Source organism: Narcine bancroftii, chromosome 13, assembly GCF_036971445.1.
Source record: "Narcine bancroftii isolate sNarBan1 chromosome 13, sNarBan1.hap1, whole genome shotgun sequence".
Classification (NCBI taxonomy): Eukaryota; Metazoa; Chordata; class Chondrichthyes; order Torpediniformes; family Narcinidae; genus Narcine; species Narcine bancroftii.
The window spans coordinates 79,022,777-79,049,401 of record NC_091481.1 but is presented as its reverse complement, the minus strand read 5'-3'; the positions used below and the strand labels follow the sequence as shown (position 1 = coordinate 79,049,401).

The window sequence follows — 26,625 nt, the reverse complement described above, 5'->3', positions numbered from 1 at the left end:
TTTGCATAGATTCAGGGCTCTGGCACCCACAGACACCCACCCACAGACAGAGACCCACTCACACACACACAGACAGACACACACACACCCCCACACAGAAACACACACCCCCACACAGAAACACACCCACCCACACAGAGACAGACACACACACACACCCACCCACCCACCCACACAGAGTCAGGCATACACACGGCATGGAGGCCAGCAGAATGAGAGGACAAGGAGCACATCACAGAGCGAGGAGGCAGCGACGAAAGGTGAGGAATGGCTGCGGGGTGAACTAAGTAAGTTTCTACGGTGGGCGGGGGAATGCAATTTCAGTGCTTGCCAGAGGCACTATTTTCCCTTGATTCTCCACTGCTCAGACCATGCTGGTGTTTTACAGATAGCTGCACGGCACCGAGTGAAGTTGGACCTTGCCGCGCTGCCTTCTCTCGCTGGTACTTTGACCCTGTGACCCAATCCTGCCATAAATTCATCTACGGGGGCTGCAAAGGTAACCGGAACAACTACGAGGATGAGCAGCAGTGCCTGACCAGCTGCACAGGACAGAAGGGTGAGTGTAGTCTTTTTATCCTACTTTATTTAATATTAAGAGGAGAATAGTACACATACGTGTATACACACGCACGTGCACACGTATACAAACACACCCACATACATGTACACAAACACCCCCACATATACGCACGAGCAAACACATACTTGCAAACACACGCACGTATACATATACAAACACACACACACAATGAATGTATATGGAAATATGTACCAAAAAATTATATCCTTTAAATGCACATTAAGCCGAGAAATGACCCCTCTGTTCCATTAGGGAAAGGAAAAGAACCAGTGGACAGAGGGGGAGAGGAGGACAAAGGGGTCAGAGCCGGCATCAACATTTAATGTGATCAAAAAAATAAAAATAAATATTAAATTACTAATAAGGGATAAAAATTAAACATAAAATAACAAATAGAATAAACTCTCCGGGCATTTAAACAATTCGGATAAGGATGGGAAATATTGACGAGCATCTTATACTCATTTCTAAGATTATGTAATTTTCTCCAGGGGTTTTTACAACTTTTCATTTTCATGTTCCAACGATCAGTCTCTAAGAGAGAATCGGATTTCCACATTACCGCTAGACATTTCCTGGCTATTGCCAAAGTGATTTTAATAGATTTGGATTTACTTTTGGGGAAGTTAACATTCATGATGGCCAAATTCTTCAGAAGGAACATTTGCGGATCAAGAGGGAAGTCGACCCCCATAACTTCCCTTCATATTTCCCCCAAATTTATCCAACAAGGTCTTGATTTCATGTGTAACCAGGTAGAACCAATATTTATGCCACACCTAAAACACAGATTTGAGATTTCCGATTTACTATGATGTAATGTTTGAGGTGTGAGATCTAGTTGATGTTCCACGTGATCATCTAAAACTGGCTTGTGTCTCCGGAAGGATCTTCTCGGCTCAAGGCTTGAGCCAGTTTTTGATGATGTGGGAGAGGGTCTTTCCTGCTGTTGCGAACAGGGAAATTCCACAATAGTTTCCACATTAAGATCGACCTGATCTTCACAATGTGACAACTGCAAGAAAGATGTCGTGAACACCTTCAACCTTTGAATATGGCCTTCATCGACCTCACCAAAGTCTTTGACTCAGTCATTATCAAGGAAACTCTTGTGGGATGTTCTATCCACCTATGTATGTCCTGAAAAGTGCATTCGACTCCTTCACGACTGCATGTTTGCCACAGTCTTGGTCAGCGACAGTAGCAGTGAGCCTTTTCAAGTCAAATATGGTGATCTCCACAGCAGGTTCTATCCCAGAACCGAAGAGCAAAAGAGGTACTGCACGTGATGGAGTTGAGGGTCCGGCCCACGTAATCACTAGGTGATTGAAGAGGCCAGTGGTTGTGTGCTCTAATGGGTGGGCAGAGTCCAACCTTGATTAGCAGATCATGCGACTTTCAACGAAGTCCCAGGCAGAGAGGCTACGTGACCCTCCGCGATCCACACTCCCACCAGGTTCCAGACAGCGAGGTCATGTGACCCTCCACAATCCCACCAGGTTCCAGACAGAGATCACATAACCCTTTACACTCCCGCCAGGTTCCGGTCGCTCAGGTCACGTGACCCTCCACAATCCCACCAGGTTCCAGGCGGAGAGCTCGCGTGACCCTCCACAATCCACGTGAAGAGAACCAGTGACTGAACAGAACTTCTCACCCAGCAGGTCGTGCAGTGTCTAGGGATAGGATTGGTTCTCTATATAGATGCTATCTAACCTCTTTCAAAATTCAAGATTATTTTATTATGTATAATAAAACTGAAAATATATTTCCTTTAGATTGCCAGCAGCAGAAATTGCACAGCGCCCCTTACAGTCAGACAAAGAGAAGCAAAAGAGAGTCGTTCCCCCCCCCCACCAAACCAGGAGTCACCGAGTGTCTGTAGATTTGCCTCTAGTGCTCCCGAAGCCAGGCAAACTTCAGTCCAAACTATTGGCAATCTGACCTCCTGATCCAAACTTCTTACACAATCAGGAAACCTTCAGCACCCTTGACGCTCTCTCGCATCTCATTTCCAATACCTGGTACTCCTTCAGAAGGTCTCCAGCAGTCCGGAACCTGGTGTGAGTTCTTTGACCACAGTCGCCTGCAGCCTGCATGGGTTCTTCGCCTCATGGCACCAATATCCCGCTGCCCTGGCGTTAATCAGCCTCCGAGCCCCTTGCAGGCCCGCCGCCATCCCCTCAGCTTCTCCCTCTCAAATGTGGGGAGGATGGGGGTGGTCCCCCCCCTGCTTTCTGGTTCCCTGCTTCCCCAGACCCTGCAGCCCCTCGTGGCCGCTTGCCCAACGCAGGTGCCGCCACCTTGGGCCCACACCCCGAGGTGGTGGGATTTTAAAAGCGACCACCGTCGGCTCCTTTAACAGGCTGCTTAAAGCCTACACAGAGCCGACAGTGGTTGGACTGGCTGGTTGGACCCCGTGGGAGTGCTATGTCACCTCTGCGGGTCCTCACCAGCGGCAGCTCCACAATTTCTTTATTTTTAATATTTTATTTAAAATTTTAAAATCACATAACATAACATTAATTACAGTATCTTGATATAAACAGAATATCATTAATACATATTAAAAACAACTAATTTTCTTACCCACCTACAAAAGAAAGAAAAGGAGATTATTAACAAATGCAATCATATTTAAACTTTTTATCTGCACCCATCGAAGCGAACCGAGAGATCAAATTTTAACACTAATAATTTTCAAATATGGGCTCCAAACTTTAATAATGTTTATCTCTCAAAGTATGTGAATACAAGCTTTCATTTCATTACGCCAGCTTTTCATAAAAAACCAAATCAGATTTCCGTGTAATAGCTAAACATTTTTTTTTATAAATAGCCAAAGCCAAACGTAAAAGTTCAATTTGATGCATAGTCAATCTCAATCCTAAAGCAATTGACTTAATATCTCCTAATAAAAATAATAATGGATCAAAAGGTCAATTCACTTTTAATACCTGTTCTAAAAACAATTTAATTTGTAGCCAAAAACTTTTAAGCTTAGGGTAAATCCAAATCGAATGAAAAAAAGTACCTATTTCTTTACCACACCGAAAACACTAGTTTCTTGAGTGCCCGCCCAATGTTGCTTTTCATCCAGATTTCCCTGTGTTGGGAGTTTATTTCTTTTTTGAATCCTTTCACTTCCATCACACCTCTTTTCTCAAGTCCTCGTACCTACGACCAATCTCGGACCTTCCTGGCACTCTGCCCTTGTCAGATTCTCCAGCCTGCTCTGCCTCCTGCATTAACATTGCACGTCCCTTTATGCTCTTCCCCTGCCCGTGCCATCCTCCAGCTTGACCCCTCGTGACCTGCATTGACCTTGTCTAGATTCCCAAGTTCTGCAATTCCCTTCCAAACTTTCCTTTTGGGCGGCACGGTTAGCGCAACACTGTGGCCTGGGTTCGAGTCCCACGCTCTCTGTAAGGAGTTTGTATGTTCTTCCCGTGTCTTTTCTCCGGGGGCTTCGATTTTCTCCCACCCTTCAAAACGTACTGGGGTTGTGGGTCAATTGGATATGATTGGGCAGCACGAGATCATGCTCTGGAAGGGCCTGTGTCTAAATTTTTTTAAATGTCCTCTTTTCAGAAGCTTGTGAAAAGCCCCCATAAGTCTATCTCAGTGTTGTTCTGTGGTAAACTCTGCTAAATTCGTCCTGAAGCTAAATATGGTAAAACCACTGTATCCGGCACCTATAGGAATTGGTAGATGGCGGATAAAGTGAATTTTCTGGTTGCTTGAGACTGCATGTTGCGTGAATGGAGAACTAACGGTGTGGTGCACCAATTTTCTGTATTTTTTTATCTATTTATTTTCTGTAATTTTTTTTCTGGTTACTTTTTTGAGGTTACTGAATGCTGAATCCCAGATAACATGAATATTTAACTCTGCCAGAAATGTTTTGTTGAAGACCTGGTGCATAATGAGGGTTTTTTTTTGTAGAGGTTCTCACCAAGCCAAGGGCTCTGAAGCTCTCTGATGCAGATGATGAAGGTAGGACACTTGTGCGGTTGATATGAGGCACGGTTGATGTGGCGGTTAGCGCAACCCTTCACTCTGCTAAATTCGTCCTGAAGCTAAATATGGTAAAACCACCAGTGATCAGGACCGGGGGTCGAATCTTGCTCTGTAAGGAGTTTCTACGTGTCTCCCCGTGTCTGCATGGGTTTTCCGGTTTCCTCCCTCCATTCGAAACGTACCGGGGGTGTAGGCTAATTGGGTGTAAATTGGACAGCATGGACTCATGGGCCGAAATGGCCTGTTACCGTGCTGTATATCTAAATTTTTTTTTAAATATCACTTGTGTGAGAGGTTGTCAGAGGGGGCCTGGGTTCAGGGTCGAGCGAGTGTTTTACTGAATGCTGAATCTTGTCGCTGCAGCCTCCTGCTTTGCTCCGGCAGTGACTGGCCCCTGCCGTGCTGCCTTCCCTCGCTGGTACTACAACCCTGCAAGCCAGACCTGCCAGCGTTTCACCTACGGCGGCTGCAAAGGGAACAAGAACAGCTATGTCTCGGAGTCCACTTGCCTGGCCAGGTGCTCGGGAAAGACAGGTCAGTACCCAATAACAATCAACGTGAGATCAGACAATGAGAGTTATTGTCATATGCACAAGTAGAGATGCATCGAAATTTGACTTGCTCCAAACACACAGACATGTATTCTATACCAGTGGTCTTCAAACCTTACGACTCACATATCACATCAGGGTCACGTGAACCCATGGATTGTAGACAGTGGATGGTTTTTACAAGCACATTCTACAGATTGGAATTTATGGTTGTAAAACTAAAAATGCTGGGCAGATGAATCAATGGCCAGGGTGACCCGTCCAGTACGGAAACTGCAACTGAAGAAGGCAATGGGAAACCACTTCAGAATTTTTTTCCCTTGTATAATCATGAACTCAACATCGACTACAGTCTCAGCTCAAAGACGGAGCCTTCTCCGAAGGAGAACTGGGGAAGTTACAATGACAATTCGGGAGATCATGAGGGATGGAGAGACCTGATCGCCCTCGCTGACTGGCGAGGCACCTGGATGAATGCCAGGGGTGGCCAAACCTTTTAATTTTTAATTTAGACCTACAGCACAGTAACAGGTCATTTTGCAGGTCAATTGTACGGCACGGATGTCTAAATTAAAAATCTGCCATCAATGCTCTGTGATTGGTAAGGGATTGCTTAAGGTGGGATGTGAATGGAAAGGGAAGGTTGAGAACCCCTGCTCTAGACCTAATTGTTACTGAAATATTTTGCTTGAGAAAAATGGTCATTGCCCCATTTCCTTTGGAGTTCTGAAACCGTGCACATAACGAGTCCATGAGGGACAATTAAAACAATGGGGGTATTTTTATGGAAAATTTTATTTAAATTTTCACACACACATTAAAAATTATACATATTGTCTTGTTCAAAATAAGAAAGATTAATACATAGTGATTTAAATGATTCAAATTGGATGGGATGATGCATTTCTTCAAGGACATCGGTTACTCCTTCCTGTGGCCATCCAATGCCCTCTTCCTGTTACTGAACACGGAGCGGTTAATGTGGACGTGCAAATAGTTGACAAACAAATACAGCTGCCAAATGCTTTATTGTTGCTTTGCAAAGTATGAGAACTCCGTTACAGCAAGAGGCACTGCCACCTGCAGCTGATCTCACCACAAGAGAGTCTGCCACATGGCTCACTGGTTGCATATTTATTCAGACCAATTTCCAGTTTTCCCAGAATATTTGATCGAACTTCTCCATACAAGTACATAAAATGTTTCTTTGGATTCGTTATACTGGGATGTGCCCCTTACCCAATGGTTAATTGTTTTTTTACTGTCTTTGCCAAATATGAGGTAGTTGTTGTTCTTCTTCTCAATGGGGCGGCAGTTGGCGTAGTGGTTAGTGCAACGCCTTTACAGCTCCAGCGATCGGGACTGGGGTTCGAATCCCGCACTGTCTGTGAGGAGTTTGTACATTCTCCCCGTGTCTACGTGGGTTTTCTCTGGGGGCTCCAGTTTCCTCCCACTGTTCAAAATGTAGATCAATTGGGTATAAATTGGGCGGCACAAACTCGTGGGTCGAAACTCGTGGTGTATGTCTAAATTTTTTTAATTTAATCAGTTTTAGTCTTGCTGAATTATCACATGTGGAACGGAATGTTCTTTGCTTTACTACGTTTTTTTTTCTCAGAGTGTGTTTTGGAAGACTGAGATCTGATGCACAGAGAGTCACTACTGAGTCAGAAAGAAATCCGTTGTTTTGTAGCAGCCTCACACTGTAAATGTTTTATATAAACCACCTTACGAAAATAAATAAAAATAGTCCATGAAAAGTTGAAGTGAGGCAGTGTCTGGTTCATTGTCCATTCAGGAATCTGATGGCGGAGGGGAAGAAGCCGTCCTTGTGCCGCTGAGTGCTCATCTTCAGGCTCCTGGACCTTTTTTACCAATGGGAGTTGAATGAAGTGGGTGGGCCCGGTTGATGGGCCTTGAGGATCGAGGCTGCTTTCTTAAGACACCAACTCTTGTAGATGTCCTCGATGGAGTGAGGACTGGTGGCCGTGATGTCACAGGCCGAGTTGACAACCCTCTGGAGTTTTTTTTTCTTCTGTCCTGAGTGTTGGCACCTCCATGCCAGAGAGTGATGCAACCAGCTGGAATTCACTTGTAGAGGTTTTCGAGAGCCTTTGGTGACATAACGAATCTCCTCAAACTACTCTCAATTCCACCGGCAGACTCAGCCTATCGAAAGTAGAGTATGTAATCCCTGGAATTTTCAGCTCTGCAGGCACAATGATTTAAATTTAGACATACAGCACGGTATCAGATCCTTTAGGCCCACAAGCCCGTGCCGTCCAATTACATCCAATTAACCTACAGCCCCTGTACGTTTTGAAGAGAGGGGGGAAACTGGAGCACCCAGTGGAAATCCACATAGAGACGCGGGGAGAATGCCCAAACCCGAGGTCAGATTCGAACCCATTGTCACTGGCATTGTAACAGCTTCGTGCTGACTGCTAGGCTAACTGTGTCGCCTAGAGGGGGTTGAATTTTTACGGAACAGTTTAATCACCGGCTCGCTATTTTGTCTTTGACTCTTGTAGGTAACTGGGAAGACGGTGATGGAGAAACCCATAAACAGCATCAGGCCGCGTTTCACCATCGTGTATACGGTAAGCTCCACACAAGCAGCCAACTGTCCTGCATGCATGGGGCCAAAATAGAGGGGAAACCTGGGGCAAGTTAGGGTAGCAGCAACTGGAATGGCCACAGGCAGCAAATTTTAGTCCGATCCGAAGGTGGTCTGGTGAAAGAAGCTGAAGAATTGCAGGAGAGGTCATTCAGCCCATCAGACCCTCGTTGGCCAATGGTTCCCAGCTTGTCGATGCAATCTCCGAAAGAGGTTGAGGGTTGGGTGTGCCCGTTGTCATTTCCAGCAGGGAGTGACGGGCTCCCACTACCCTCCGGGTGAAAGGAAATGGCCTCGACTCCCCTGAGCCTGTGTTAACCTGTCCATTGGACATTGGGGAAGGTGCTGGGGGAGGGTCACAACACTGACTGCAGAAGCGCTAGTGGGCAGAGGGGGATTTGGGGAAACCTCCTCCCCTAGAAAGTGTGGGACAGGTGGAGCGCGCTCCCATTGAGGAACCCAAAGGACTTAAATGTTAACATTTTGTTTAAATTTAAACATTACTGACATAATTTTAGAAGTCTCCTCCAGCTATTTAAACCCATGCCGCCCAATTAACCTACAACCCCCCGATACGTTTTGAAGGGTGGGGGTAAAACTGGAGCACCTGGGGAAAACCCACACAGACGTGGGGAGAGCGTGCAAACTCCTAACCAGACACCGCCAGGTCCGAAACTAGATTTTCTGGCACTGAAATAATTCCGACGCTAACCGTGCTAAGGAATAACCTCGGGGTGGAAGGGATAGAGGATGTGGCTGAAGAGCAGTATGAGGAGCATGGACAGTTTGGGCTGAATGTCCTGGATTGCCCTAATGCTGCGTGTGAGCCAAAGCAAATGGGTCCTTCCTCATCCCAGTTCAGGGCTCTTATTAACTCAAAACAATTCCAACTAAATCTCTCGACTTCCACCGAGCCAGAGTTGGATGGTGACCGGAGGGCCTCAGGAGCTGAAGTCTGAAGGGTCCCTGAAGGTGGTTCCAAGCGGGGCTGCAGTGGGGTAGCAGCGAAATTATTAAAGCACCAAGCAAGAGGGTGCTGAGTTCGAATCTCCCCACAGCTGGGGAAGCCATCCTGGAATGAAGCCGATCTCAGCCACCGCGACTTGTGAACCCATCTGGTTGTGGTAGAAGTCTGCCCCTTCAGGGGGAGAATTTTACTGCCCGCAAGTCTCCACGTGACTCCACTACCCTTTCACGTGGCTCAACCATACCTGCTTCCCCCAGCTGGAATTTGAGAAATCTTGCGTCGGGTGGAGGAGGGTGCCTTTAGCAAGGTGGGCTTCTGCAGGTAGTCGACGGCTCTCTGTCTCCGTCCTCCCCCCCCCCCGCTGATGGTCAGCGGTGTGAACTCATATTTCTCTTCCCTTCTTCCCACAGTCGTCGTCATGGTGGGGCTACTGGTGGTCTGCATCCTGATACTTCTCGGCGGTGTCATCTACTTCATCATCAAGCTGACAAGGACTGACCACGTGGTCTCCTTCCATCGCAACCGCTCTGAGGAGGACAAGGAGACCCTTATCCACACAGCCTAGGGCGTGCGGCGGAGGAGAAGCCTGCCATTTTTGACTGGCAAAAGGAAACACATTTTAGCAATCAGCCTCATAACTCACAGAGTGGTCTGTACTGTTTAGCTGTTGTTACCTCTTCCATAAACTTTTTTCTGTCGTAATGTTTTTTTTTTGCTTAGATTCTGATGAAGGTTTGTCTTCACTGTAGTAATTGCCTTTGTCGTCAGCTGGCAGGGGGTCAGAGGTTGGATCTGCCCCATCTCTGGCTTCATGCGGCCTTGGCCGAGATGAGACTCGTCTCGATCAACTGAAGAATTTCTATCCACGGTTGAATGGTTTTTATTTCTGTCTATAACTAGGCCAAACCCTGCGCTTACCTCCAGTTTTCCAGGGTTGTGGTTTTACCTCTATTTGTTCACTGGAATCTTTATTGCTGTAACGTAATGATTGTAGGAATGCATTGGACAGACGACAGGAACCTCGCGTCCTTTGGGAATCTGCTCATGGGTTACACTTCCTGTAGAAACAAGATAGAGTGTAACTGTTGGTTGCCCACGTAAATTCGGCTAAAGAAATTCTGCCAGGTTGGTTTTTGGTATTGGTTTATTTCCCGCGTTACTGCTGAATCTTGGTCAGGTATGTACCATTCAGGCTGAAGGTCCTACTGACTGACCAGTACACTGGCTTTACATATGGTCTACAACTATAACTGAGACAAACCTGGCTGACCTGTAAACATTTTCCATTCTTTTCAATGGATTTATAACCACAAATCTTGTCAAACCATGAGTTAACTCTCAAAGCTTCACCCAGTTTGGATATATCCCCTTGAGATTGTGTTGGGGTGAAGACCTGTCTGAACCTGAGATCATGTTGACATTGGGTGAGAGGACAAGCAGACTCCACTTCAGTCGAGCAAAGGAAGATGTGATGGAGGTGGTTGAATGTGTCATCAGCTGCGGTTACTCAGCACCCTAAATGCTGGATGCCTGGTCACTTCGCAAGAAGCCTTAAACACTAGACACCTGCCCCCCACCTTGCTCCAGCGTAGGGCCCACAAAGACCAGTAGGGGTTTGCAGTTGATTCTGACTGCTTCTCAGGAAGTTGATTCTCAAAACTGTTCGATGTTTCGAAGTGAGAATTGTATGAGAGATGCATAAATGAAAGTTTGGATGTATCCCAACTGTGACACCATCAGCACCATTCACTTGTCAACACCGACAAGGTTAGCCGCCAATTACTGTTTTCCCGCTGCGTATTTTTAAGTCTTGCCCCCTTCCCACTGATGTAGTTTGTTTGCCTGCTCAGTCTCTCAAGGACCATGGCACCAATCCAGTCTGTGCTCCTGAACAACGCGATGTCCTCTGCCCTCTGCCCTCTCCCCTCTGTCTCTGGGTTGTGTGGCAAGTTTGATGCTTTGCAAAAGTTTGAAAGTCGTTAGTCTGTAGAGAAATGTGTAATCCAAATTTTAATCATGGGAGGGGGGGTGTGAAAATCAACTAGCCATCTCCTGAATTTCTGGTTGCTGCCAGCCCTTCAGTCTGGCCACCATGACTGGAGAATCCCTACCTTTCGGCCTCCTGGAGAACGCGCGGTTGTTCTACATTGGATAATGACTTACAATAATTTAGGATGCATTTGCAATCTCCATTTTCTACACCTTTGAGACTTTGAAGGAGATCTTTCCATGTATAAGTATCTTGCAAATCAATTACAAATGCAAGAGACATTAGTTTCCAGCCTTGGGAGATTGTAGCAATGGGTGTGGGGCACTGTTGAATTAAGTTGTTGTATTTTGTGTGTGTGTGTGTGTGTGTGTGTGTGTGTGTGTGTGTGTGTGTGTGTGTGTGTGTGTGTGTGTGTGTGTGTGTGTGTGTGTGTGTGTGTGTGTGTGTGTGTGTGTGTGTTTTAAAAACAACTTCGCATGTAGAAATTAAATATCTCAGGTGATTGGGACTTTACACAATTTTGGATCCTTTACTAAATTTTAATAAAACCTTTTTAAAACATTTTGCTTCGGTTTTCTTTACAAAAAAACATTTTGCCCGTGCCTCCCCAGTGTCTACTGCTGGATGTCGTAGGCCCCACAAAGTTCACGGTGGATAATACGCAGACTGTAACAATAGTGTGGTCACCCACTTCAATTCCCCATCCTGTTCCCCTCGCCGACATGTCTGTCCATGGTCTTGTGCGCTGCCAGACAGACCACCTACAAATTGGAGGTACAGCACCTCCAACTGAGCACCCTCTAACCGGATGGCACTAACATCGACTTCACTGATTTCTGTTAGAAACCAGCCCACCACCCCCGTCCCCAACAATCTTCTTCCCCCAACTCCTTTCCTCTAGTTCAGTGATTTTCAAACTGCCCCCCGAAATCCACTTTAAGCAATCCCTATGCCTTGTTCTCTGTGATTAGTAAGGGATAGCTTAAGGTGGTATGTGAGTGGGAAGAAAATGGTTTTAATTGTCCCTCATTGACTCATTATGTGCACGGGTTCAGTTGGATCTAGAGCAGTGATTGTCAACCTTCCCTTCCCACTCACATCCCACCTTAAGTAATGCCTTACTAATCACAGAGCACCTATGGCATAGGGATTACTTTAGGTGGAATGTGGGTTTGGGGGGTAGTTTTAAAAGCACTGGTCTCATTCTCTCTCTCTCTCTCTCTCTCTCTCTCTCTCCTTTTCACTCTCTCTTTTCACAGAGCACCTTTCCTCCTGTATCAAAATTAACACCTTTTGCCTGTTTGTCCGGATTCTTCCCCCTTTCTCTCCCTCATCTTCAATTCAAATGCATGCCTGTTTTTTGCTTAGCAGGGCTCCGGTAAACAAAGAATTTCCTGTATGTTGCATTCTACATGACAATAATAGAACCTTTATCTCCTGTGGGCGCTGCGAGACCAGTTGAATTTCCTCCAGTGCTTCATGATTTCTCCACAGAGTAGGGACACGGAGTGCAATTTCGTACAAGTCCTGATCGCACTGGGTCGGTGACGTCTGTGGGTTTTCCAGGTTCAATGACACTCTCCACCTTCTCCCAGACCATATCTGAAAGCTGCCAAGCAGAAGGAGTTGGATTTGTTGGCCGTACCTTTTGGCTAAGCCGGCTGCTGTAGAGCGATGGGTCGGAGGCTAATCCGCAGAACCATAAGAGGGGGCCAGAGAGGGTCACTGGAGTCTCCCTTCCCCACCCCCTCCTCCTCGACGTGGTCTACCAGGATCATTGTCCGAAGGGGCCACGCAAAATCCCTTCCAGCCCCACACACAGCATCTTTCAGCTGCTCCCGTCAGGGAAGAGATGCAGGAGGATCAGAGCCCGCACCACCAGGCCGAGGACCAGCTTCTTTCCACAGGCAGTGAGAATGCTGAATGACTGATGAACTGCTCATAATAACGCTGTAAGACTGACTATTTGTGAGACAATGTTTATATCGGTTCTACATCAGTGTGTGTGTCTGCATGTTTTTGACTGAACGGAGATGGTCACCGGCAGATCCACCAGAGGGGGCTGAAGAACAACTTCACAACAATTGGAAATTAGATTGAAAGTCAAATTCAAGTTTTATATCATCCGCTTGTACAAGACCAACTCTGGTCCTCGGTGCAAAGTATGCATACACACCACCAGACAGAACACACACAGACAAACAAACGATACAGATGCAGGACAAGTATTCAGATCGACAAATAAATACAGGTTTGTGAATATGAGCGTCTCGAAGGGTGCGCCTCACCGCCCGCGGGAAGAAGCTATTCCTCAGCCTAGTGGTGCTGGCTCTGATCCTCTTTGATCTCTCTCCTGACGGAAGTAGCTGAAAGATGCTGCATGGAGGGGTCCTCAGTGATTTCGCTTACCCTCTTCAAACAATGATCCCAGTATCAAATCGATGGGTGGGGTGGAGGGAGACTCCATTAATCCTCTCTTCCACCCTTATGGTCCTGTACATTGACCTTGGATCCATTTCTCTGCAGCAATTGTGATGCAGATGGCCAGGACACTCTTTTTTTTTTTTTTTTTTTTTTTTTTTTTTTTTTTAATTTTTTTATTTTTCACACCATAAATCACATTAGCCATGATATACACAATTTCTTTTTCACACATATACAGTGACTTTTTCTCCCCCCCCCCTTTCCTCCCAAACCACCCCCCCACCCCCCCTCTCATCCATTTTAGGTATACAATCTAGGTTGCATTAATCCAGTCAGACAATGTTGTCATTCAACAAAATTACACCAGAAATTCTACTGAGTCCATTCTTTTCTTTCCTTCTCCTTCCATCAACTTAGGTAATGTTTGTCCCCGGTAGGTTTTCGCTATTGTATTTAATGTAAGGCTCCTATACTTGTTCGAATATTTCAATATTATTTCTTAACCAATATGTTATTTTTTCTAATGGAATACATTTATTCATTTAAATTTGGTAGTTTCTTCCTTTTAATTTGGTTATGTATTCCATTAATATTTAAAGACATATAGTTCAGCGTAGCCCTTTTATATTTTGTTTATCTTCTCTTTCCGTTTTTCCATCATTACCTTTCCTCCTTTTCCATTTCTGTTTTCTTATTTTCAACTCTTTATAAGACAACATTCCTACAACATCCAACATTTTCCTTATTCTCCTATTTCTATCTTATTTATTCCCAATCTCCCATTCACCTCCTGAGTTGTCCTTTATCCCTTGTCGGACAACCACATCTCCCCTCTCCATTTGGATTTGCGAATCCACTCGCAAGCGTCAACTGATTTTGCAGTGACCGCTATTTCCCCCCACCCCGCCTCCCCCAGAAAAGATTTCACTTTTCATATGTCACAAAGGTCATTCTTTTAATTCCCTCCTTATTCTCTCTATTCCATTACCTTCCCTTATTAATTCTTGTCTATACTATCTATATTTTCCTCTAAGTACAGATACATTCACGTATGCTGGCCAGGACACTCTTGATGGAGCTCCTGTAGAAGGTTGGCATGATGGTGGCCGGAGGCCTTGCATGCCTCAGTCTTCTCAGGAAGTGCAGGTGCTGTTGCGCCTTCCTGACAAGTGAGGAGATGTTGAGTGTCCATGATAGGTCACTAGTTAAGTGAACTCCAAGGAATTTGGTGCCCTCCACTCTCCCCAATACAGAGTTGTTGATGTGTCGTGGAGGGAGGTGTTTCCTGGTCCTCCTGAAGTCTACAATCGTCTCCTTTGTCTCGTCCACGTTGAGCAAGGCTGGATCCAGATCTTCTGCAATAACATTAGGGATAATTAATCGTTAGCTTCAATCAGTAGAATTCATCAATAAAATCTGTGGACATGGGTTGTGGAGAAACTCAGCAGGTCCCGCAGCATCTACAGGGAGTAAAGTGTAACCAACCTTTCGGGCCTGGTGAAAGGAAGAGGGGAAATGATGGAGATACTGGGTCAGGCAGCATCTGTGGGGAGGCAAACAGTTAATGATTGATTCAGGTTTATATAAAAAACCCTCGTGTTTCAGGTCAAAGACCCTTCATCAGCATTTCTTTTGTTTCCTAAGTTCACCACCTGCAGTTGTTATATTCATTGGCTGAATCACTCCACATTCTCTGCCAGTAACGCCAACTGTGTGTTCTCCAATCATGGAAGGATTTCCACCTCTCCCTTTTGCCTCGTTCACCCTTTGCTTTCTGTATCCCTTCCCAGGATTTAACCATAGCCTCGTCCTTTTTTTAAATTTAGACATACAGCACAGTAACAGGCCCTTCTGGCCCATGACCCTGTGCCGTCCAATTACAGCAAATTATCCTACGACCCCGGCACATTTTGAACAATGGGAGGAAGCTAGGGCACCCGGCGGAAACCCACGCAAACAAGGGTGAACGTACGGGCGGTGCAGGCTTAGAACCCGTGTCGCTGGCGGTGTTACAGTGTTGCGCCGATCGCTCATGGGTTCCTATCCAATTCCGCCCTTCTCGACTCGAGGACCATGAGGCAGTTCTGCCCACTGACTGTCCTACCCCCATCCAGATCCGTGTGGGCTGCTGTGTGTGTGTGAGAGGGACACTTGAGCTCTGGGGAAGAGTCTTTGATGAAGAATAGATGGCGGTCAGTGTGGACATCAGGGGCCAAAGGGCCCCTCTGGGTCGTGAGATCCTCTGACCTGAAGCAGGCACCAACTGACTTGCTAAGTGGAGGTAGACACAAAATCTGCAGATGCTGGGGTCCAGTGCAGCAAAGAAAAATGCTGGGGAAACTCAGCAGGTCACACAGCATCCAAAGGAATTGGAAGGCAGTCAATGTCCTGGGCCAGAATCCTTCTTCAGAAAATCAGGCGGAGACCCGAAGGGCAGTGGAAAGGGTAGGAGAGTGAGCACAGGTTGGCTGGTGACAGGAACATGTCCGGCACTTGCTGATTTTAGACATGCAGCACAGAAACAGGCACTTTCGGCCCACGAGCCCGTGCTCCCAATGACCTACATATAACCCGGTATATTTTTTTTTGAAGGATGGGAGGAAGCTGGAGCACCCCAGAGGAGACCCATTGCAGACGAGGGGAGAACATACAATCTCCGTACAGACAGCGCGGGATTTGAATCCCTCTATCAGCGTTATGCTAACGATGCCTTGTTTGGGATTTGTGCCCTCTCCCACTTTATTCTCAAATGAGAGGCTTTCACCTACGGGGATGCCCAGAGGCCTAACTAGTCAGTGTGGCTTCTTGTCATACACGGTTGGAATACCAGTTAAGGACTGAACCAGGGTTCGAATCCTGTGCTCTCGGTAAGGAGTTCGTACGTTCTCCCTGATTTCGCGCACCCTCTTCAAACAATGATCCCAGTATCAAATCGATGGGTGGGGTGGAGGGAGACTCCATTGATCCTCTCTGCCGCCCTTATGGTCCTGTACATTGACCTTGGATCCATTTCTCTGCAGCAATTGTGATGCAGCTGGCCAGGACACTGTGTGCAAAGGACATTAGTGATGGATGAGGTTAAAAATACAATGCTGGAGGAACTCAGCAGGATGTAGCAAAGGTAAAGATCCATAACCAACCTTCATCATGGTACAAGCAAAATGTCGGCAGGCATCTGAACAAAATGGTGGGGGAGAGGGCGGGGCAGTCCCACAGGCAGGAGGTAATAGGTGGATAAGGGAGGGAGGGCACATCAGGGGGAGGGGGGATGGCTCTGTGAATGGAGAGGGAAGGGGGCAGAGAGCTAGAGTAGAGGAGACGGGGGGATGGGGGAGAATGGGGAGTGGGCTAGCAGAAACTGGAGAAGTCTGCATTAATGCCATCCCAGATGGAATATAAATTTTTTAAAAATTACATTTAATCTTAGATACACAGCACTGTAACAGACCCTTTTGCCCACGAGGCTTACAAACCCCACCCCCCAAACCCCCGGCACATTTTGAATGGTGGGGGGAAACCGGAGCACCCGGAGGAATTCCACGCAGACACGGGGAGAATGTACAAACTCCTTACAGACAGCCTCGGATTTGAATCCTGGTCGCCGGCGCAGTAACAGCGTTGCATTAACACTACACTAACCATGCCACCCTTCAATTTGCACAAGATCTAAGGGCAGAAGTAGGCCCCTGGTCCATCGCGTCTGCTCTGGTACGTTTAGGTGTTGCTCCTCCAATTTACGGGTGGTCTCGGGAAGTGAGGCAACTGGAGAGAGAAGGTACTAGCGACAGAGTTGGTTAGTGCAATACCTTTACAGTGCCAGCGATCAGGAGTGGGATTAGAATCCTGCGGTATCTTTAAGGATTTTGCGCGGTCTCCCTGGGTTTTCCCCGGGGGGCTCCGGTTTCCTCCCACCCTTCGAAACATACTGGAGGTGTAGGTTAAAGGGGTGTAAATTTGGTGGTCTGGACTTGTGGGCCGAAATGGCCTGGAACTGTGCTGCATTGCCTAAATTTAAAAATTTGCTTCATGGAACAAGCTTGAGGGGCTGGTTTTTAGGTTCATGTTAGAGGGGACAAGGGCTGGAGTGAGTGGATCATCTCATTGAATCACCCTATCCTAGCAACTATCCTGCCAACCCCATTCCTTCATCTCTTCTCCCCATGTTCCCAACTCCACCAGATTCAACCCCTTCACCTACACTCTGGGACCAAGTAACTGCTGCCCACCCTACAACCCCTGGGATTACCGCGCTCCCTGCCATCCAAAGTATCCCCAGTTTCCATCACCCCACCAAGCTCCATAATTCCCACCTTTTCCCCTGGATTGTTCCCTGAGCCTTTTGCTGTCTACCCCCAAAATGAGAGAGAGTGTAGTGGACAAGAAGTGTCTGACTGGACATCCAAGGCAGCGAAGGCCACAGACCAATGTCAATGGGATCCTTGATGGTCAGCATGAACATATGGGCCAAAGGATCTCTTCTGTATGTCGCACTTTGAGGGCTGTATGTTGGGTGAAAGAGGTGATCGGAAATCATCCTGTTGTTTAAGTCCCTCTCTCTTTCTCCCCCCCCCCCTTCCCTCCACTTCCTCTCTCACTCCCTCAGTGGGAGTGAGAGTTCAGTGGGTTGACAGAGCTCAGCGGACCAGACAGTCAATGACTCCGTGTCACTCTGGAAACCCCAGAACCACTTTGACAACCGTTGGCAGATTCTGAGGATGGGGGCGGTGAGTGAGGAGGACTGGCTGAGCCTTGTCTGTTTGTGGGGGGGAGGGGTCCTCTCATTCTCCCTTTCCTTCTCTCTTTCGTTCTCTCTCGTTCTCTCAATCTCAATCTTTCTCGCCTTCATCCTCTCTCTTTTCCTCCCTCTCTCTCTTTCTTTCCTCTCTCTCTCTTCTCTCTCTCTCTTTCTCTGTCATATTTTGTATTCAAAATATTCTGAGCCAAACATAAAGTTCCCACGGCTGAGCTAAGCAATCTCTCCATCAGCGCATTCAAACGGTGCCTAAAAAAGGAGACACCTCTGACTCAGCTTTGACCTGGAGCAGCAACGCCATTTCCAATTGGAAATAATTTAGGGGTCCGCACTCTCCCTGGCATTTCCTGCCCAGACAAGGCTGCATATTTTTCCCCGAACACTGGGAGACTGAAGGAAGGTTTTAATTGTGTGTAAACAGAAGGTAATGCGAGGAATTCTGCCGACTGTGCAGAGAATGTTCGCCTGTAACTCCAGTGAGGCTGTGAACTGTTCGCTCAGTGTTGAGGGGAGTCGGTGCCTCTGACATGCCAGACACTGCGCAGAGAGGGGGGATATTTCTGCTTGTTTGACATCAATCAGGCAGAGCAACAGGGAAGCAGGGCCTTTGGCCCACTTACACCAATCCCACATAAATTCCCATATTCCTCCCAATTTGACTCCTCACCTACAGCACTGGGTACAATTTCCAGCCGCCGCTCCCTGTCTCTGTAACATCCCTACACCCCTTCCTATCTCTAACTCCCTCTGGTCCCCACATCCCTCCCTATCTCTATAATACCCCTCTGTCCCCTACATCCTTTCATCTCTGTAACCCATATGGTCCCCTACACCCCTCCCTATCTCTGTAACTCCCTCTAGTCCCTACACCCCTTCCTATCTCTGTAACCCCCCCCCCCCTCCTCCATCCCTACACCTATCCTTGTCTCTGTAATCCACTCTGGATCCATACACTCCTCCCTTTCTCTGTATCTCCCTCCAGTCCCTACTCCTCTCCCTGTTTCTGTAACCCCCTCCAGTCCCCTATATCCCTCCCTGTCTCTGTAACCTCCTTCAGTCTCCTACACCACTCCCTGTCTCTGTAACCCTCAGTCTCCTACACCCTACCCTGTCACTGAAACTCCCTCCAGTCCCCTACACCCCTCCCCGTCTCTGAACCGCCCCCCCCCCCTCCAGTCCCCTACACCACTCCATGTCTCTGTAAACCCCTATACCCTCCCCTGTCTCTGTAACCTCCTCTGGCCCCCTACACCCCACCCTGTCTCTGTAACCCCCTCCAATCCCCTATACTCCATCTTGTCTCTTAAACACCCCACCCCCACCCTTCCAGACCACTACATCCCTCCCTAACACCTACTTAGGTCTGGAATTCTGTTCATACCCATCCATTCTTCTCTCAAAGACTTTTTAAACCTCCCTCTCCAATGCCCTCTCTCCCCCTTACCCTCCCTCAGTGTCTATGTAGCCAGTGAGAAGGTTATTTGGTGGTATAGCACCAGACAACCAAGTCGCTTTACAAATGCAAGTCCTCCAGGTGGCGCATAAAGGTGAACCATCAGGTGAAAAAGACAATGGGAGCACATGGAACTAAAAGGGAGGTGAAATCCTGGAAAAGTTTGGCTGTAGACAAATGTGCCTTTATGAATGTCTAATTGCAGGCCTGTGGTATATTGAACCCGGATGCTGGTAAGCTGATATGATATCCAAACGACAACAGCTGTTTAGTGTCATAGTTGGGAATTTTTGTTTTTTTTTTCCAAAATAAATTTTGAATGTCAGTGGTTTGGCGAGGGACTAGAGATTTGTGTGTGGGAGCAGTGTGTAGAGGAAGACTGGAGGGATATGTGTATCTGATTGCCCATATTAGGATGTGTGTCAATTAGCATTTGATATTGCTGTTCCTCTATTGGGTAATTTATCCAAAATCCAAGTCTTTCACGGGCAGTGTGGAAAAGTTTCTGGACACTGATGTCAGCCCTCGTCTGCGTGATCCCAAATGACGCTCCTCACCTTTCAACGGCAAGCTCATTCTACAACAGTGCTTTCGTAGCAGCTTTTGTGACTGTCCTTTGGGGAGCCTGCGGCCCTGAACGGTGCCACAGAAATATAACTAAGGCTGAACGGGTCCCGAGGGCAGCTTAAGAAGGTAAAAGGCAATAACTGGAGGAAAGAATGAATAAAGATCTCCCCTCCCCATTCTTGCGATGATCTCTGGCCACTTATAAGATCCCTGTCATCCTGACCCCCATTCCCTCGGTCTGACCTCGTCGTGGAAACAGATTAAAAATTCCCGAGGGAAGGCACGCGGTTGTATTACTGAGACTTAAGGAATGCGTTAGTGCTCCGAGACCATGCTGCCACTTTATCTGAACCTCAGGGCTGGTTGGGCAGGAGTATTTTAATGTCCCTGTGCATGGGGCGGTTGAACGAGGGCACTTGGACCGCCCGAAATATGTAGGCCCAACTCTGACTGCATGACCATGGTAGTAAAACACGCAAGTCTGCGGACACCATGATTGAAGTTAAAAGCACATAGCTAGGGAATCCCGTGACTCTGGTAGCTTGTGTTTTAAATCCTGAAGTCATTAAACAAAACATCTGGTGTCGCGGTTAGCACAACGCCAGCCGATCGGGACCGGACCGGGGTTCGAATCCCGTGCTGTCCGTAAGGAGTTTGCACACTCTCCCCGTGTCTGTGCGGGTTTTCCCTGAGGGCTCTGGTTTCCTCCCACCCTTCAAAACGCACCGGGCTGTAGGATTATGGGCTGTAAATTGGGCGGCATGGACTCGTGGCCCGAAATGGCCTGTTACTGTGCTGTATGTCTAAATAAATAGAACAGAGCTCCAAAAGTTGTGAAAATAAGTTCAACTTACCAATCTCCCTTTCATTTCTGCCATCCTTCCCTGGTCTGGCAGTAGCTGACTCCAGTCCCACTGCACTGATTTCAGATTTATTGCCAGAGTACGTACACGACATCATATACAACCCTGAGATTCTTTTCCTACGGGCCAGGCAAAATCACCACTAATTGGGAGTGCAAAAAAAAAATGACACAGCGTAAACATGTAAACAAATGTAAACAAACTGTGTGATAAAGAGAGAAAGAAAATCAATAAAGTGCAAGAGTCCTTAAATGGGTCCCTGATTGAGTTTGTCGTTGAGAAGTCTGATGGTGGAGGGGGAGCAGCTGTTCCTGAACCTGATGGTGCGGGTCTGTGGCTCCGAGACCTCTTTCCTGATGGCAGCAGCGAGAGCAGAGCGGTGTGGATCCTCGATGATTGTCCGACAGCAGCGTCCCCGTAGATATTCTCGAAGGTGGGGAGGGTTTCGCCTGATGATGTGCCAGGCTGTGTCCACGTTCTTTTCCAGGGCTTTACGCTCAAGGGTATTGGGTTTCCCCCGTACCAAACCCCGATGCAGCCGTTCAGCGCATGCCTGCATTTCCTACACACCTTTTGCAATGGCAGGATGGTCCAACGCTGGGAAAGGTTTGGGGAGGGAGCTCCAGACTTGGGACTCTGACGGTCGAAGGAAATTCCATCACCGTAGGGAAGCCTATACGTTCATAGTGGCCAGAGTAGGAGCCCCCTGACAGCAGCTGGAGCTGCCAACGTGCAGAGGGCAGCAGTAAAATGAAGCCTTAACAGAAAAGACAGTTAGTTGCATTGCTATGGAGTACTTCACATCCCTACCAAGACATTCCAAAGAGTTTCACCATCAGAACATAGAATATTACAGCACTGTACAGGCCCTTCGTCTCTCAATGTGGTGCTGACCCATATACATCCAACCCAAAAAGATACAATCCTTCCTACCTTTTCATCTATTTTTCTGTCATCCATTGGCCTGTTTAAGAATCTATTAAATGCCGCCTAATGTCTTAGCCTCCACCGTCACCCCTGGCAAGGCATTCCAGGAACCCACAACTCTCTGTGTTTAAAAGAAACCTACCCCTGATATCTATACTAAACCTTCCTCCTTTCACTTGTACCCATGCTACTCCTGCCCTGGCCGTCCACCCTATCTATGCCTCTCATAATCTGTAGACCTCTATTAAGTCTCCTCTCATCCTTCTATGCTCCAAAGAGAAAAGTCCCAGCTCTGCTAACCTTGCCTCAGAAGACTTATTTTCCAATCCTGGCAACTTTGTGGTAAATCTCCTCTCCATTGGCTTCCACAACCTTCCTATAATGGAGTGACCAGAACTGAACTCAATACTCTAAGTGTGGTCTCACCAGAGAATTGTAGAATTGCAAGATTGAAGTTATTGAAGACATTGTTGTAATTTCCAGAAAGCCGCAGATGACAATGCCTCAGTGGTTACTGAAAAACCCTCTCTCTCCTGGTATGTCCTAGAATCAACGACCAGGTGTGAGATGCTGGGACTGACTGTCTGGAACGTTCTGCACCAATCTCTGACTCGTGAATCTTCAGTCATTGGAGTTCTCGGCGCGACTGACGGGAGCATCGACCAATCAGAAGAAATGCAAGAACTTGCCTGGGGCAAGATAGGAGATGCTGGAGAGACTCAGCGGAGAGAAATGAGGGGTCAGGCCACCTGTAAATTGGAGGAGCACCACCTAATTTTCTGTCTCCAACCAGACGGCATGACTTCTCCGGTTTCTGCTAGCCCACTCCCCGTTCTCCCTCCCTTCCCCAGCCCTCGTCTCCTTTCCTCCAGCTCTCCACCCCTTTCCCTCTCCATTCCCAGAGCAATCCCCCCTCCCCCTGTTTGCTGGTGTTCCCTCCCTCCCTTATTTCCAACTGCTTGTGGGACTGTGCTCCTCCCCCCCGCACAACCATTTTGTTCAGGCACCTGCCGACATTTTCCCACGCCTTGATGAAGGTCTCAGGCCAGAAACATTGGTTCTGTATCTTTATCTTTGCTACATAATGGACACTGTTTGACCTGATGAGTTTCTCCAGCCTCGTGTTTTAATTTCACTCATGGTGTCCGCAGACCTTCGTGTTTTACGGATGAGCAGCCATTGGTCCACTCTCACCCATGGGAGGGGCGGACCACATGCGCAAGTGACCAATCCAGAGTGAAGTTGGAATGGGTGGACGTTGAGTTGGAGCAGATGAAGGGTACAGGTACCAAGCAACAGACCTTGCATCCCTCAGTCAGGGCACTGATCTTCCACAACGGAGAGTGCGAGGGGAGGCAGAGACTTTCTGATGATCCTCACCACTTGTATCAACAGCACCTCCAGTTCCAAGCCAGCTATCAAACAAAGCCTAATCAGTTACCTCCACTGGCCCGAAAACCTTTTTCCTTGCAGCACCAAGCAGCAATGTTCCCTTTAATGTTTAGTCGTCAGTGCATGCAAAAATCTTACGTTGTACAAATTTTTTTTTTAACCTGTGACAAAAGTCTGGGCTCACTGAATGCTTGTGCAAATGTAAACTTGAAATTTTTTCAAGATCATTTTAGCCCAGCTCATAAAACTGTGTTGGCATGTTTTAATATCATACAATTACGATCGCATTCTACGAAGTAATGGATTTAGTTAAGATTTTAGTGATGTGCAAACGTGATACTTGAAAAACCGACCAACTAGTTAACAGAAGCAGTTGGCTAAGAGATTGTTTTCGATAAGTCTAATTATTAATTACTACATTATGTTAGGGAACTAATCCTTTGTGCGCACCTTGATTCCCTTTGTGCGCTGGTTGCAAACCGTGTTTGCGTGCCTGGCTAGCTCAGAGGGAGGAGTCCTGTACAGTTATACAGGCCCGAAAAGTTGGTTGTACATCTTTGCTTTTGTGTATTAGGTATAAATCCCAGCGTCTGCAGACTTCCTTGTTTCACTACAGGGTCTAACACAGAATCTCAATAGGCCTTACTCTGAGGTTATTGGATAATGAGCACCTAATGTCTCGGGACCCACAAGGCAGGGTCTAAAAAGTGACTTGATTCAAAATTCCCTATATTGTCATGTAATAATACAGAATATGTAATATTACACAAAATTGTCTTCTGCCTGTCGTAAGGCAAAGTGTCCCCTCAAAGACACTGAGTATCCGTGAATTTGCCTCCAGTGATCCCTCTGTAGCTACACACAGATCCATCGGCCCAAGCCCCAGATTCAAACCTCTGGTATGAATAGGAGGCTTTCAGTTCCCAAGAACCTTCAGGAGCCCTTCTTGACCTCAGCACCCTCTCGAATCCTGGCTCCGATACTCCCATCATCCAGCAGCCTGCGTGAGTCCCCCGCCCGCAGGTCCCCCGCAGCTTGTGTGGGTTCTTCAGCCGCTGAGCCCCCTCACTGATCCACTGCCTGTGGTCGCCGTCCTGAAAGCCCTTTGCTGGCCGACTACCACGGGTACTGTCCTGGAGGGTAATCTCCTCTGGTTCTCCTCAACGGTGGGGGGGGGGAGGGTGGGGGGTGTTCTCAACCATTTCTGGTGCCCTTTGCTGGTCCACTGCTCCCTCCGGAGTCTGCTACCCCTCGTGCCTGCTGCCGAGCACAGGCGCCACCACTTTGGGCCCGGTTCTTGCGGCCACAGGATTTTCTTTGAAGGAAAAGGGATGGGGTGAGAGCAATGGAAAGCTGAAGTCTGGGGCTCTGAGCTCCTGAAGGTGAAGCAAATTTACATCCTGGATCAGTTGAGGCTGGAGGGGATCGGGCAGCAGGGGAAATGAAACCAAGGATGAGATATAAATGGAGCCCTTACTTCTGAGACGCACAGTGGACCTGTGGGCTCAGTGGGTGGTGGGTGTCATTCAGCTAAGTATAGATTAGACTCTCCACCTCTTCCCAATAACCTTCTGAGGAGATGGGCGTGCCTGCAAACCACCAAAAATAGATGCAGAAATGAGATTTAATTTTAAACTGGCGGGAAGGTTTTATTTTTGAATATTGGGATGGGAGGGGGGGGGAGAATTCCCGTCTGGATTCTCATCAGATCCTGTTGACAGTTTTGTCAAAGCAACCAAACCAAGATCCCCACAAGCGACAAGGTGTCGACGTCCCGTGGTGTTTGATTGCAGGATGGAAACTGAATGGGGAGACGGATCTGGGAGTGTGGCTGATGAGTAGGGTCACTAGGTGACCTACATGATGTACCTAAAGAAAAATGTGACAGAGTTTGGATGAAAGCCAAAGCAGTCACTATGACTGCAATAAACATGATGGATGTAAGAATGCTTCCTCAAGAGTGAGCAGAGGTTTGGTATGTCATCGGAAAGCCGCAAATTTCTACAGATGTGTGGTGGAAAGTGTGCTGACGGCTGCATCATGGTCTGGTTTGGGGACACCAATACCCCTGAGTGTAAAGCCCTGCAAAAGACAGTGGACGCAGCCCAGAACATCACAGGCAAAACCCTCCCCACCATTGAAAACATCTACAGGGAAGGCTGCCATGAGAGAGCAGCAGCGATCATCAAGGATCCAACCCACCCAGCACATGCTCTGTTCTCGCTGCTGCCATCAGAAAAGAGGTCCAGGTGCCACAAGACTCGCACCATCAGGTTCAGGAACAGCTGCTCCCCCTCCGCCATTGGACCCCTCAACAACAAACTCAATCAGGGACTCATTTAAAGACTCTTACTTGGGCACTTTATTGATTTTTTTTTTCCTCTGTGTATTGCACAGTTTGTTTACATGGGGTGGAACGGTTGGAAGGGATACCAAAGTGGAGGGAGATGTAGCAGTTGCAGAGATAGGAAAGAGTATCATAATTAGAGCGGTTACAGAGACAGGAAGGGGTATAATGGTTAGAGGGGATTGAAGGAATAGAGTGTTGGAGACATAACACTGTGTACAGTTTTTTTTTCACTATTGGTAATTCTGCCGCGCCCGCAGGAAACAGAATCTCAGGGTTGTACGTGATGTCATGTACGTACTCTGACAGTAAATATGAACTTTGGAGTGGCAGTTGTCATGTGGGACTTTAACTTGCACAGTGATTGGATGAATCAAGTTTGTTGGGACAGACTTGGAGGACTTCATAGAATACATCTGTGGTAACTTGGTTGAACAGCATGGTACTGCAAACCACTACAGGTGTCCCGTCTCCTCTCTGCCATGCCTGAGGCAGGCTGGTTGATGGGCCAGCTCCTTCTGCATGGGAACATGCTGACTTAGGTCCAGACCTATGCAATGAGACAAGTAGAATTAATTATCATAGTTTGGGATTCTCTCCGATCACAGTAGGACTGAATATCTCATACAAGGGGAGACCCCTGCTCCTATTTCATATGTCCTTGTATCACTAGGGTCCTTTATACACAAATCATAGAATCATACATCGAAAGAAGCTCCGCATCTATCTGCATTAAATCTATTTACCTGTGTTAGGTATGTATCCTTCTGTGGGAGGGAAGGTTCCAAGTGATGTGCAACGTTGTGGGTATTGGAAAAAGTTCCAGAAAAAAGGAATGTATAGGAATTACAGAGATAGGGAGGGGTGTCATGGTTGGGGGGGGGGGGTTTGCAGAGATAGAAGGGGTGTAAGGGTTAAAGGGATTCTAGAGACAGAGGAGGGTGTAAAGGTTAGAGAGGTTCCAGAGATGGGGAAGAGTGTAAGGGTTAAAGGGGTTCCAGAGATGGGAGGGCTGTAAGGGTTAAAGGGGTTCCAGAGATGGGGAAGGGTGTTATGATGAGAGGGAACTGCAGATAGAGGGAGGATGGAATCGTTAGAGGGGATTGAAGGAATAGAATGTTGGGGACATAAACAGTTAAAGTGGTATGATGTAAAAGGTTTGAATGAAACA

General features: G+C 47.4%; 1 protein-coding gene across 1 annotated transcript in view; it reads left to right on the top strand.

Annotated features, from left to right (window-relative positions):
• The window catches only part of LOC138748659 (actinia tenebrosa protease inhibitors-like), a 43,078-nt gene extending 31,789 nt beyond the window's left edge, over positions 1 to 11,289 (top strand). The window contains exons 6-10 of the mRNA XM_069909211.1: positions 389 to 559; positions 4,529 to 4,579; positions 4,967 to 5,137; positions 7,686 to 7,754; positions 9,149 to 11,289. Of these exons, the coding sequence (XP_069765312.1) occupies positions 389 to 559; positions 4,529 to 4,579; positions 4,967 to 5,137; positions 7,686 to 7,754; positions 9,149 to 9,303 (617 nt within the window). The 3' untranslated portion in view covers positions 9,304 to 11,289. The remainder of the gene's footprint in view (positions 1 to 388; positions 560 to 4,528; positions 4,580 to 4,966; positions 5,138 to 7,685; positions 7,755 to 9,148) is intronic.
• Positions 11,290 to 26,625: the final 15,336 nt, after the last annotated feature.